This window comes from Mustela nivalis, assembly GCF_964662115.1.
Source record: "Mustela nivalis genome assembly, chromosome: 9".
Taxonomy (NCBI): Eukaryota; Metazoa; Chordata; class Mammalia; order Carnivora; family Mustelidae; genus Mustela; species Mustela nivalis.
Window position 1 is genome coordinate 64,468,295 of NC_139028.1, and position 14,623 is coordinate 64,482,917.

Consider the following 14,623-nt stretch of genomic DNA (forward strand, 5'->3'; position numbering starts at 1 on the left):
CTCCTGAAGCATGAGTTCAGGCTCGAGAGTTAGCCAGAACTGTGGGTAAAGCCCAGGGCCTTCATTTATTTACCTGTATAACCGTGAGCAGGTTATCTAACTTCTCTGCACATATTTCCTCATCTATAAGAAGGGAATCAAGGAACACATGGCTGGCTCAATCCGAAGAGCACACAGCTCTTGATCTCAGCATCATGAGTTCAAGACCCACGTTGGGTGTTGAGATTACTAAAAAATAAACTTAATAAAAGGGGGGGATAAAATTCTCTGCCCTGCCTGCTTTGTAGATTCATAATGAGGCTCAAATGAAGTTATGTCTATGGAAGTTTTTGATAGACTGAAAAGTGCTGGCAGAAGAAGTTGTTGTATTTGCTGGTCCACGGAGAGAACATCAGCACCTATGGCCACGTCTCCAGCAGCCCTTCAGAGTCTCTGCCCCAGCCTGACAGAACCCTCAGGGCTCCCAGCCGTGGTCATCAGCCGCCCTGCCAGCCACACACCCTGGGGGCCCGCCTTCCTCAGTCTTTCCTAGCTGCTTCCATTTTTCATTCTGTCGGACTCCATCTGCTTGGTCGTTTTTCTCTTCAGATATTATTAGAAATATCCAGAGTTGTAATTGTTTAATGGTTGGCATTTCGCCTGTTTCACAGGGGGCCAGAACAAGCCCACCCCAGACTCGTGCCCTGGGTCTGGCAGAATTGGCCAGGGACAGCTGTGCAGTGGAGTCTGCCTGGCATTATAAAGGGCTCTCTCCCAGGTGTATTATTAGAAAAGAAGGGGGAAAGATGGCCACAGGCATAATCCAATTCCTCCTTCTCCGTGGTGTTTTTGAACTGCATAGCCCAGCAGTGTGTAACTCACAGTAGCTGGGAAGCTTTTTTGAAAGAGAGATCAGGATCAGAACCTCAGGTACCTGACACCTGGGGAAATACACTTCCCCCAGGCCACCTGTCTGGGTGATGCCTGGCCACTTCTGCCTCCCCCAGATACCCTATGAAGCCTGAACCCAGTTCATGCTCAGCTTCTTTCCAACCTACATTCTTAGTTTACCCAACTTTTGGAAGAATATGACTCCTTTCAGATGTCCCTCTCTCACCCCTGCCCCAATACACACCTACACATCGTGTCCACAGAAGTCTAGCCTTTGCCATTTATATCTCTGCCTCCCCAAAAACGCCATGCACAGGTTCTTGTTTCTCTCAGGGGCACTGGGGACTCCCATCTCAGCCACGGTTGGACTCCCCTCATCATCCCCAGCCTTCAGGTACCTGTGAAGCTGGTGGGTTCCTCTGAGAGCCAAGCCTTCCATAGGACTGGGTCAGCCAGTGTAAAGATGGTCTGGAACTTTGCCCAAGGGAGTATTTTCTTAAGCCCCTCTCGGGATTCTCAGGGGATGTCTCCCAAGAGGTTGCACTTCCATCTGTTTCTGCTGAAGCCAGAACTGGAAAGGTCTTCAGGTAGCAGCATATGAGTTTGAGGTAAGAAAGGCCACAAAGGCAGGTATTTGAGACCATAATCTGACCCCACTCACAAATACTCATGTTCATTCCTGTCTCCCCATTTGTGTCATGCTGGCCACTTTTGGCTCTCCAGATCCTTCCCAGCCTCCACAATCCCTCATCAGTCCCACTTCTTCCAAAAAGCCTTTTGGAACTACTTCTCTGGAACCCATATAGATCATAGCACACAGTATATAGCATTTATGATCTTTGTACCTTAGGACTGGCCAATACTTTCCCCCAAGACCATCAGCTCTTTCTCAGTTGACTTGTTTTCCAGGTCTTGTCTTCTGGCATATATCCCTTTGTTAATCTCCCCCTGACACTTGAGAACCAGACCAGCCTGACATTACACAGTGCTCTATCCCCTTCCTGCCTCTGACTGCCATGTTCCCATTCATGTTTAAAGCAAACCTGTATGAGCAAAAAGAAGAAATGTTTAGAGAGAGAAGAGACTCTACTCTCAACTAGTAATCTACTAGTTGTATGACTGGGGCAAGTCTCTTTATCTCTTGCCTCAGTTTCCTGTTTAGTAGAATAGAATTGAAAATAAGACTTTTGCTCTCAGGGTGTTTGTGTGGGTCTCAGGTAATAAAAACTGTTGACAGTTTTTCCAGTTGTGTGCAGCAGATAGCATGTTCAATAAATGGTTTTTCTTCTAGTGGTTCTGCCTCCTTCCTCCCCCTGCTTTTCCACTTGAGTGATGCCTCGGAGCCCGATTCTCCCACTCTGTCGTTAGACACTTAATTTCCTCACCTTGAATGCACAGCCCTTGGTTATATACTTCCTCCTGAAGAGGAGTGGTCAGCTCTGTCTCCAGCAGAGCTGAACTCTTCAGGGAACCTAGTACATGTCTGTCTCACTCCCCAGCCACTGCTCCTCACTGGAGGCCATGGTTAATGGCAGTGCTAACCAAGTGGCTCACCCGTCTGTGCCCTGAGCTCTACACTACCCTTGACTGGATTCCAGAAAGTACATTTGGCTATACTCTTAAACAGCAGACTAGATCTTGGTTTCCCCAAATGGGGAAGAGTCCAGAGCTCACACCCCGGATCCCTCAGGGCCTGTCATGGGCTTCTGTCTCTTCCATTTGCCTAGGAGGCAGGCTCAGTCTCTCATCAGTGGTGAGTAGATGGGTAACCAGCCATCTAAGAGCTAAAGTTCCTCTCGAATTCTCCTTCACCAGCCCCCTACCCCTCCATTCACCGTCCACCCGCCTTTCAGTTTCCCTGGCAACGCTGAGTGCTCATCCTGGAAAACTTTATCCGAAATCTGCTCTGGGCAGCTTTCCAAATCCATGCTAACCTGATTAGGTGTCTCTAGGGGCCTTGCCAGCTAATCAGATTAGGCAGCACTAATGGTAGTGAGGACTTTGAGTGGGCGCAGAGCAGTAAAACATATTGTATACTTAGTGATAATTATCCTGCCTTTTGTGTCATTGATTTATCTGCCTCTCTCCCTCCCCCCCCCCCCAAATCTTGTGTGTTTGGCCCTAGCAATCCGGAGGAAGGAGAATGGCTGGTACGACGAAGAACACCCTCTGGTCTTCCTCTTTTTGGGATCATCTGGAATAGGTAACTGAGAGCAGATTGGAAAGTGGGGGAGGAGAGCTGGGGGAACCCTAGCTGCTATGGGCCAGAGTCACACAGTCCACTTCTGTACAACTCCAGCTCTGAAAATACCACCTCCAAATTACAGAGTCAGCAAGAGGATCATCTGTCACATTAGGTTAGGAACAGCTGGAATTACGTCCCTCTCACTCGAAGCTGTAGTGTAGGGCCTAAGTCACCTGGCCTTTTGGGGTCTGATAGCCCTGGTCCGGCCACTCTGCATCCCCAACACTGCCCTTTGGGAACAGTTAAACCACCTCCACTGCCCAGCACACCAACCTTATTTAGTACAGCTTGGGGCATGACCTTCTAGGAAGCTAAAGAAAGCCCTTAATGTGGCCAACACAGTGTGGGGTGCATTGCAAAATTGGTTTTAGTCAAATGGGTTGGGTATTTTTCTGGCCAGTTGGGCTGGATTATCTGAGGTATTCTCACATCTTCACTCTCCACCCTCACAGAGCCCCCCCCCCCCACCTGTACCACCTCCTCCCATCATTGTCCTGATGGCAAGTTTTCATGCATTTGTTGTCTCTTCTTTCCCTCTTAGCATCTTCAAGGACCTAGCACTCCCCCACCTCACCATGATACTGTAGAACTTGATTTCCTTTGCTAGGCAGTGAGTTCTGAAGATTTGGCCATCATACCAAAAGGCCCTTCAGAGCCACCACTTGGTATTGTCATTTCTTCTTTATGTTACAAAGAAAGACTATGAGGCCAAGAAGAAGTAGTCTTTATCCTCCCCACCCCTCACTGCCCCCCAGCCTCAGTTCAGCCTTTGGCTCTGGGGCCTGGCTGAATGGCAAGACTGTGAGTGTCTAAAGAGATTTAGTACAGTGACCAGGAATCAGAATGCTCCTGTCAGAGGCAAGGTTTGCATTGGGCTTCAAAGGACAAATTGGCTCTAGATTATAAAAGTTCACCCCCCATTCTTAGGATGCTGCTGTAGAAAAAAGTCTCAATCTCTATCCACAGAAAAATCAAGATGCAGTATATACTTTGATTCTGATTCCAACTCCACCTTTAATTCTCCCTCCAGTGACTGGGAGGGTCACCAACCCTCCATGAGCCCATCCGTAAAACATTATTTCCAATGTCCATCCATTTCTAATTCTTTCTTTCCAAAAGACAAGTCATTTAATCCTAACCCAACACCTCTCCCTTCCTTCTTATTAGGAAAGACAGAGCTGGCCAAGCAGACAGCCAAATACATGCACAAAGATGCCAAAAAGGTAAGGGCTGGGATGTCGGCCTGATGTGCAGGCCATGGAGACCTCACCACTACTGCTAGCCCCAAAATTCTAAGCTCCCTGAATCTGGCAATAGTGAATCAAAAAGATGGACCCTGGCCCAGAAAGCAGGCCTCAGTCTGACCCCAACTTGGCCACCGGTTGTTCCAGGAATTTGGGTAACTTATCCAACCTCCTTGTATCTCAGTTTATTCATCTGTGAAACAGTAAAAATAATCCTTGCCTTACCTGACTGCTAGGACATTTAGGAGAACCCAATGAGATTCATCAATGCATTTTCAGGCATCTGCTCTGGCCAGATATTGTATAGATCCTGATAACTCAGCATTTAGGACATACTCCCTGCTCTGAGGAACTCGGGCTAGAGAGGGAAATAGGTTTAGAAAGATATTATTACTCTCTAGTACATCAAGGCCATGCTAGAGAGAGTCTTGGGGCCTATAGAAGAAAACAAGTTGGAATGAGAAGATAACCATATTGCTTCTCTCCATTGTATATGAACTTTTAAACATTTCTTTGGCCCTAAGCTGTGGGGTGGTCATAGACCCTTTTCCCCATGACTTCAGAGCCTTTGGACCTCGCCAAAAGAGAAGACTGTCCCTATATTTATTCAGACTTGGGCCCTCAAGGCCTTCTTAGTTTGACTTTGTAGGCTGAATGGAAACGTTTTCCTGCAGAGAGAGATGTCAGAGCCATCCTTGGAGATTGCAGAAACATTTCAACTAAAGCCCGACATTCTTCCACCAGCCTTCCGGTGTGGAGGCTAAGGTACCCCTGCTTACCACCTGAGGTTGCCTGTGACCCCAGATGCCCTTGCCTAATTTCTGTGGAAGGCCTCCCCAGCTGAGGCATTGAGAAATTGCTCAGGCCGCTGTCAGCCAAAATTGCACTAACAGCAGAGTCCTAGCCACCTTCCGTCCTGCTTCCGGCCTCACTGCCCCTTTGCCTCCTCCCTGAGGGCCTGGCAGCCATGGCAACATCCCCAGCCCCTTCTGCCTAATAACTGGCTAAAGGCTCCGAAGCCTCCCTGGCTCTGCCCGTAGCTGTGCTCTGCCTCAACCAAGCCCAGAGCAGACCTTCCTGACAGGCAGTAAGCAAGAACAGCATATTAGCATGCTGCAACTGAAATAGCATTTTTAAGACAATTCATCAGGTTGGCAGCGATTGAAACAATTAGCACTCTGGAAAGAGCCATAAACTAGCAAGACTATTAGGGAAGATACAGTTACGGGCAGGAACCACCTGATTAGGGATGAAGAATTCTGAGTGGTTTAATTTTAATACTGTCAGAAAGGTTAATATTTAATTACAAATTATAATCTCCTTATCCAAGCTGTCTTAATATGTCTTCATACACAGTGGAAGAAGAAGAAGGGAAGCATCGGCTGACTTGCTGGTGTAGAAAGGAGATGGGCTTGCTAAGAGACTGATGATGCAGGTCGTTTTCAGTCAGCGCATCTGAACGAGGGGCCAACAGACACCAGGGCAGAGACTTCTGAAAGCATGGGGATGGTGTCCTACAGTATACCATCATCCCTCAGAGGCGGTGGGCTGGGCACTCAAGGAGTGTCCCTGGAGCCGCCCATGCCTCAGCACAGGCTCCAGTTCTTCTTTCTACTGGCCTTAGGCAGGTTGCTTGACCCCTCCCCAAAGCGAGATACTGAGTCACAGTGAGCTCAGTCTCTAGCACACTAATCAGTGCCTGAGCCCTGATCTCATGTTTATTCATCACCTCATATTTTCCACGGTACCACGCCATCGACCTCTTGTTCAACCCCATGCGGAAGATAACATAGATGCTGAATTAGAGCCACTTTTCAGATGGGAAGGCCCAGACCTTATAGCATGTAGGGACCCGTCCAGTGTCAGTTGCAAGGGGAAGAGATAAAATCAGAATCCAAGTCTCTCAACTTTCCTTTCAGTGCCATTGTTCCTAGTTGTAGTAGGCAGCTAGATTGTAAACTTGTCAGTCTTGTGTCAAATAGGGAGATGTGAGGCATGGGAAACCCAGTACAACCGTCTGTGTATTTAATATTTAAATCCTAGGTGGTGCCTCTATAAAACCCTCTTGTACCAACTCCATTCAGAGTCTGTGTTTAGCACAGGCATTTTCTGGCCATGTAACAGGCAGGCATGAAACCTGCCTTCAAAACCTGAGAGTCCTGGACTGTACCTGATGCCAGCAGGACCCAAGGAAAGATATACAGGAAGGGCCATGTCACAGGAGCTGGAGAGGACCTGGGCAGTAGGGCCGGCTCAGTGACATGTACACTAGCTGGACACTCGACTTGGTTTTAAGTTCTGGCTTTCTGATCCTTAGTGGCCTCATTTGTAAAAAGTTACGAATGCCTCTAGACCTGGCTGCCTCACAAGGTCTTGTTTGGACATTCGTATAATTTCTTTTTCAGATCTTTGGCTTATTTTTTTCTCTCATTAACTTCTGCTCTTTGTCCCAAATTTGAGCAATTTTGTTAGCTTCCATTATTAGTTAAAAATCCTTGCAAAAGCACCCTAGTGCTTAGGGGCTCTGTGGTCTTCTGAGGTAGGATAGTAGTGCCCGGAAGATGGCAGTTAGCATGGCACTGTGACAAAGGTCTGAGTCCCCTGCCTGGCTTCAAATACCAACTCTCAATTGTTCCGGAGTTGGCTGCGATCTGTGTTCCCATCTTTTTTCTCATCTGTAAAATGGGTTCAGTTACGGTGCCTATCTCATTGGATTATTATGAAGGTTAAATGAGACCATGTAAACAGCTAAACACCATTAGCACATAGTAAGTGATTGGTATATATTGGATATTACTGTCATAATTGTTGCCTCACTTCTAGATAACCCTAAGCTAAGACCATGTGAAACCAAAAATATTTCAGGCAAGCAAATCAACCCAGAAACTTGTTCGGAGTTACTCAGCAAATCAGTAGAAGTAGGACAAGAACCCACAACACTTGATCTAAGTGATCATTAGAGTGTTTACTTCTGGTATCCTGGGACATTTGACATCCGGGCACAAAGCTCAGAACTTAGAAATGAAGACTGCCAAGCGCTGATTGACAGAGCAGGAAATATGAGGCAGTAGAGTTTAGTGGCTAAGAGCACAGACTTGGAGCTAAATTGTCATACCTGATTGACCTTGGGCATGTTACTTTAATCTGTGACTCAGTTTTCTCATCTGGAGGGTAGAAATGATAATAATATTTAGCTCATAGACTTGTACATGTTCTGAGCCCTGAGTTTGTTTAGATCATTGCCAGGCACTTAAAGAAGCATCCAGAACTGTCAGCTGTTACCATTAGGAACCCATCTCATGGCTTTCAGTGCATTGCTCCCTCTGGGAAGCACTTGAGCTTCCTCATGTCCATCCTCCCATTCTTCCGCAAGCCTTGGCTGAGCTACCTAGGACCCTCTGGAAATGCTTGCTGGCTGATGTCCCATGTTCTCTAAGAGCAGTGATTACCTCCATGTAGCCTTAATAGTTCTCCAAACCCTTATCTGTCTCTTGGATTAGGTGCTCTCAGGCCCTTGGTGAGGCAGGGAGAGGAAACAGGAGCCCGTGTTCCACAGAAAGGAACTACAGCTCCAAAAGAAGAGGCAGCATGCCCAGCGCCACAGAGACAGTGGCCAACCTAGGACTGGAAGCCATGTCCCTGCCAGAGCACTTCTGCTGCCCTGTACTGCGGGTACAGAGTGACAGGATGCAAGAAAAACTACAGTTCTGACCAGCAGCATGTGGCCTAGATATCAGACGTAGATAGCTACCTCCCTCTAGGGTCTTGGTGCCCTGTCATCCCCAGCTGTTGGACGAAGTGTATTCAGTGAGTGCTCTTTCTGAGGTGGAAACGTGTGCCAGTGGAAAAGGAGCCTGGGGAACCCTGGTTCGGGTGGAGGGACAGGGCACGTGTAACTATAAGTCCCTAAATTCATCATGAAAATAGTGAACGCTGCCTGCGTTAACTCGCGAACTTCCCACCGCATACACATACACATACCCTTTCCCTGGGGCTAATCGTGGTTGAACCTCACCCCAGAGGGCCAGTTCCCAGCAGATCACTCCTAGGCCCAGTGGTGGAGAGGGATGGGCTACAAGCTGCCTTATGTATAGCTTTTAAGTGAAATGAAGAAATGTAAATAAATTAAAAGATTTCTTAGCACAAAAGAGAAGTAATATAAAACAAAGAGGCATGTGCCCACAAAAGCTGCAAAGTTGAGGGCACCATGGAGCTGGCTGGGTACTTGCTGCACCCTTCCTTCTCCACATGGCCCACACAGACTGTAGCTGACTCTACCCATGTCTACCTGCCCCACTTGACGGCTTCTTCTCAAGGACGGAGACCAAGACTTGTTCGCTGCTGTAGCTTTAGCACACACAGAATGCTCTCAGGAAATATGGGATGGCTGATGTGGTAATAAGACCAGTAGAAGCCTAAAAAGAGACATTCTGAGCCAGATTTAGAAAGGCCGGGACATGACTTGGGTTTATTAAGGTAGGGAATGAGGGAATCATGGGGGAGAGGAGTGGACAGAAAAGGAGGCAAGGAGCCAGAAAAATAGAATGGGATAGAAGATCTTGCACTGGTGTGGATTGAAAGCCTAGGGGATATTTGAGATGCTCTCCTCCTTAACCCTCTCCCTCTAACTTCCTGACTCCAAATGGACTCCTGCTTGTTTCCACACAGGGCTTCATCAGGCTGGACATGTCTGAGTTCCAAGAGCGGCATGAGGTAAGTGAGAGTCCTCGCTGAAGTATGGTATGGAGGGCCTGTGAATCAACATCACTCTGCATGGGTATTTTGTCGGGACTTGTCATTTGGACCTGAGATAACTCCAGCAGCCTTGGGATTCATCCTTTGGGGGCATATATGTGCAAGAGGGTCACTGATCTGTTTTGCATAGGACTTGCTCTGAAAAAGAAACCTAGAGAAGATCTGTAGACTCTTCTATTGTGGCAGGATTCCTACTACCCCAGAAGAAAGTCTGACTGTCCTTATTGAGATAGGCAGTGTTAATAATGAATGAAGCCATTTTCCTGTGCATGTCCACATCAGAAACTAAAGGTATAGTAAGACCTTTCCAGTGTTTTTCCTTCCTTCCTCCAGGTAGCCAAGTTTATCGGGTCCCCACCAGGCTACATTGGCCACGAGGAGGGCGGCCAGCTGACCAAGAAGCTGAAGCAGTGTCCCAATGCTGTGGTGCTCTTCGATGAGGTAGACAAGGCCCATCCAGACGTGCTCACCATCATGCTGCAGCTGTTTGACGAGGTGAAAGTCACTTTGGGCTGGGATGGAGTAGGGGTCACTTCGGGGCATGGGGACCTATGAACAATAAGAATCAAGGACCCAGAGGCCTGTCTGACCCTTCCTTCATTTGCCACTTCCACATGTGTACATTCAGTCACCTAGCAGATGTGGCTTTGCCCCCTTTCTGGACCAGGGCCCATGCTGGGCACTTTAGGATAAACCAGCACTACCCAAGAATTGAAATTCTGTGGCTACCCAGGCTGCCTTCTAGAGAGACACAGAGTGGAAGTGCCAGGGCAGACCTGAATTTTTAGTTTCAACTCTTCTCCATCTCTAAGCATCAGGGGCCTCATGTGACAAACAGGCTGAATCCAAGATAATCTCCAAGAACTTCCTGGCTCATGGAGCCCTTTTCTTGTCACAAGCCCTTTTCAGGCTTGTCACAAACTAGACAGCCTCCTACTGGTGGGGTGAGCTCTAAATGAGAAAAACTCTCTTCTCTTTCAGCATATTCTGTGTACTAGGCTAAAGATGTTATTGCTAACCATCATAACAGCAGGCAGAGTAGAAGCTCTTTTTACAGAAGAAACTTAAGGTTCAGAGAGGTTATAAATGTCGTGCCTATGGCATGGAGCCACTGTGCAGAGGAACCATGTTTGGGCCACAGATACGTTTGATTCTGGAGTCTCAGTTCTCCCTCTCTGTACCACTCCTTAACCTCAAGCAGAGAAGAGAGACTTACGAACATAGGAAGGGTTGACCTCCTTTAGGGGCCCTGTGGAACTGGGCATGAGGCTTCTCTTCTATATTAGCCAACACGTGTCCAGAGGGAGTCCAGCCTGCCTTTCCACTTAGCCCCCCATAGCCCGGGGACAACAGGAAGGTGTTTTGCTTCCCATGTGGCAAGTGTACTCAAAAGGCAGGAAGGGACTTCTGGACCAAATAGCACACCAGGTGCCAAGCCAGGAAGACCCAGATCCAGATATACTCACAGCTGCCCATCACCTTCCCAACCTGGCCCAGCATCCTTGTCCCTGCCCCAGTTTTACTGCTATCTTCCTAGCTCTCCAGGTCTACCCTGTCCCCTGACCAGCCGCTGAGGAATGAAGGCCAGTCCTTCCAAGGTTACATATTCAGTTACTCATACCTGTGCTCTGAGACCTCCCACCTCGTTCCATTCTCTTGATGGGATTCAAGTACACAGCTATGGACCAGGCCCAGTCCTGGTCTCTAGGAGCTCCCTGCATAGTAGACGGTTAGAAAGGAGACATAATAATAGTTGATATTTTTTACTTTATGTGCCAAACACTGTTCTAAAACATTTACTTATATTAATTCATCTAGTCCTCCCACCATCCCTATGAAGGTGGTTATTATTACTGCCTCTGTAATTACTGAAGTAAAGTGAGAGAAGTGATTGGCCTATGGGCATGCAGCTGGGAAGAGGGAGTCCAGGATGGGAGCCCAGGTAGTCCAGTTGAGAGCCTGCAGCTTCAGTAATAACTACCATTCAGCCAGGGTCAGAAGAGAGAGGTAGATCTGCAGGGAAGCCTTCACGGGAAGGGAGGGCCCAGCTCAGAGAGCATGGGCACTGCAGCTTCTGACATCTCTGTAGAGTTACCTCTGATGGCCTTCTTGGCCCAGAAGAGGGGAGGCAGCTACTGACTGAGATGCAACAAGTGCTGCCTCCAGGTTGTTACCACCTCCATATGTAAGCCCTGTAACCCCTCCCCTGCTGTTTCTCCACTGACTACTTTCTGGGAGTTGATAATAATTCCTTCCTGTGGCCTCTGGCAGCCTACTACCATCTCTGAAGTTTATGCCCTTGGTTCCATTGACCAAAGCTGCCATTCAAGATTTCTTAGATTTATGCTTATAGGCGTCTTGTGGACAAGGATCTTGTCTTACTCACTCCAGCCACTCCCAGAGCCCACAGAGTCAAGGGAAATGCTCTGCTGAGTAACTTAATTCAACAGTAATTCAGCATACCTTCCAGGATAACTAAGGAGGTTCTAGGTGAACAGTGGAGAAGGGCTGACAGCGGACACCTATTAAGCAGAAACACAGGGGCACGAGGCATCCTGGTCTGTCCAGGGAACTCTAGCTGCTCAGCACCACTAGACTGCAAAATGAAAGTGAGAGCAGAACAGTAGAGGTGAGTGGGTAAAGTTGGCAGGGACCAATTATGGTCCCAGGCGAAGGAATGTGGATTTTAGATTGAAAGGAGCCTTTAAGGTAGTCCGCCCACCTCCCTTTCTGCCTCCGCAGCCACCATGGTGCCCGTGAAAAAGCTGGTGGCAAAGGGGGGCAAAAAAAAGAAGCAAGTTCTGAAGTTTACCCTTGATTGCACCCACCCTGTAGAAGATGGAATCATGGATGTGGCCAATTTTGAGGAGTTTCTTCAGGAGAGAATCAAAGTGAATGGAAAAGCTGGAAATCTCGGTGGAAGGGTGGTAACCATTGAAAGGAGCAAAAGCAAGATTACTGTAACTTCCGAGGTGCCTTTTTCCAAAAGGTATTTGAAATATCTGACCAAAAAGTGCTTGAAGAAGAATAACCTCCGTGACTGGCTGCATGTGGTGGCCAACAGCAAGGAGAGCTACGAGCTATGCTACTTCCAGATCAACCAGGACGAGGAGGAGGAGGAGGACGAGGATTAGAAGTCCTGTGTTTGGGATATTTAGTATAATTTTTAAATAAAATCTAGGAATCACAAAAAAAAAAAAAAAAAGGAGCCTTTAAAAGCTTTAAGTAAGAACACATTCTCACTTCATAAAGATCCTATTGGTAACTGTGATAGAATGGACCGGAAAGAAGAGGGGGAGCAGCGAGGAGGCTGGTGAAGCATCCAGGCTAGATGTGGGGATGCCTGCTCTGAAGCAGGGAAGTGGGCTGGCCAGAACTCCCAGAAGGCCGACTGTGCAGGACTCAGGGATTGAATGTGAGGGGAGACAGAGGAGCCAGGGGTGGTCAACTCCAGGACTCTGGCCTGGGTGGCTGGACAGCTGCTGCTGCCTTCAGCTGAGGCAGGGAACCCATGAGGACAAGCAGCAGATAGGCGAGGAAGATGAGGAGTTGAGGTTTGAAATTGCTAAAAATGAGATACTTGAGGGACGACCAGGTGGAGGTGCCCAAGAGGCCGGTCATCAGTTGGAGAAGTCTAGAGCATAGGACAGATCTGGACTGGAAGCAGAGATTGAGGAATGTCAGCACAGGTAGAGTAAGAGAAGCCCCAGGAAAGGATAAGCTCTCTCAGCTAGGGGGAATATGGTATGCATAGAAGGGAGGGCTAATAACAGAGTCTGTGACCTATCCGGAAAGTCAGAGAGGGAATGTGGTTCAGTGTAGGGTGGATGGGACACACAATACATGGTCTCTGCCTCGGTGTTCATGAAAGAGTTGGGAAGACTAATAGCAAAAAGCATTTCACCCCACCTTCATACGTGCTGTACTAGGATAAGTGGCAAGTGCTGGGAGTTGTAAGGGCTTCTGCTCCAGTCTGGGGGCGTGAAGGAAGCCCCTCATTCCCGCCCAGCTCAGTTCTCCCAAGTCTGTTCAGGAGCCCTGATGCTCTCAGCAAAACACCAAGTGGAACTAATGACCCCAGAGCCTGCCATGCAGGGCAGAAGTCTCAGGAGGACACTTCCTCTGCAGAGCCTGCTTCTGCTCCTCCCTCAAGGACAGAAACAGTGGGAAAACAGCCCCTATAACCCTGGGGTAGCATTCACACCCAGTCATTGCTGGGATGGGACAGTGACAGCTCCCTTTTTAGAGAGGACTCTTTGGCGGTCCTTATTGCCAAGGTCTCTGAGGAGGAGGAAGAGACACATACACTGTGAAAATCACCCTTTGGGTCTTCATACACCATGTCTGCTACCCTCACCCACCTGAGACCCATCCCCGTCCCAGTTTAGGAAAAAAAAAAAAGCAGGACTTTGATCCTAGGATGAAATTGCCACTGGTTACTGTTCTGGTCAGTATAGCAGTGTGTGTACTCCATCCTCGGGGATGAGCTCTGCCAAGTGCCTTATGCATACATTTGGACACATCACACAAACACACACGCACACACACATACCCTGACCAGGTCCCTAGAACTAGAATTGCCCTCGGTGAATCTGTTGCTCTGTTACTCATGATCAGGAAAGCCAGTGGCAACAGCTCAAGAACATCCACTTGCACTCTCTCTCAAATTGAACAAATAAATCTAAGAAGCCTATGCCAAGGGCCAGTGTAAAGCAAGGCTAAAAAGCAGGTACCATGCCCAGCATGGATTAGGTACTGAGTTAATGCACATCCTTCCTTTTTTGCTTCTGAAGGCCAGGGCTGGTCTGCCACTGCTTTGGCTTTAGAAGCAAGGACTGAGCCTGAGTGAGGTCCATACCACCAGGGAAAGGGAAATGCTTGGAGGACTACCTACCACCTGAGGCCAGGGCAGGCAAGAGCCGACAGGTTGGGGTCAGTGACGTGTCGCCAGGGCCATGTTCTCTGGCCTGTCAGGTCCTGTGCTCGGTGGGAGAGTGCAGTGGGGTACAGAGAACACAAAGCATAGCACCTATGGTGCAAGAAGTGCCCTGCCGGTGTCCACTGTTATTCCCCCAGAGGTTCCACTCACCGAGGCCCTGACTGCTACTTGCGTCATAAATAACTGTAAAGTACTGTGGTACAGTGATACAGCATTATTTGCTGAGTCGGTGGGAGCTTCTTGCCCTTGAACTCTGTGGCCCCAGATAACTATACTTCTGTCATTCTGTCTCTTCTCTTTCCTCAGTGCATCTGTCTCTAGTACAGATGGTTTCTTTCATCTGTGTCCTTTCTAGAAAGAGCTAAAGATTCCAAGGCCTCATCCCACATTGGTTAAAGGAGGAGCCTTATTTTCTGTCCCTCTCTGCCAGGCCAAAGGATGGCTTTAAGTTGTAGAGATTATACCTGTTTCATTCGTCTCATTCATTTTAATACAACAAATACCAACAAATAGGTAGTATATTACATGTCTGCTGGCTAATAACAGTTCAGAACATTTGCACAACTTGGC

The 14,623-nt window shown here is 48.1% G+C and overlaps 1 protein-coding gene and 1 pseudogene across 4 annotated transcripts in view; both read left to right on the forward strand.

Annotated features, from left to right (window-relative positions):
* CLPB (ClpB family mitochondrial disaggregase) overlaps positions 1-14,623 on the forward strand; it is a 142,212-nt gene that overhangs the window by 122,687 nt on the left and 4,902 nt on the right. For all 3 annotated transcript variants that reach the window (XM_082749889.1, XM_082749890.1, XM_082749891.1), the window contains 4 exons: positions 2,996-3,073; positions 4,283-4,338; positions 9,028-9,072; positions 9,448-9,609. In XM_082749889.1, coding sequence (XP_082606015.1) covers positions 2,996-3,073; positions 4,283-4,338; positions 9,028-9,072; positions 9,448-9,609 — 341 coding nt within the window. The remainder of the gene's footprint in view (positions 1-2,995; positions 3,074-4,282; positions 4,339-9,027; positions 9,073-9,447; positions 9,610-14,623) is intronic.
* Positions 11,826-12,319, forward strand: LOC309840244 (large ribosomal subunit protein eL22 pseudogene; annotated as a pseudogene). The gene has a single exon. The product of its transcript is annotated as a large ribosomal subunit protein eL22 pseudogene (transcript).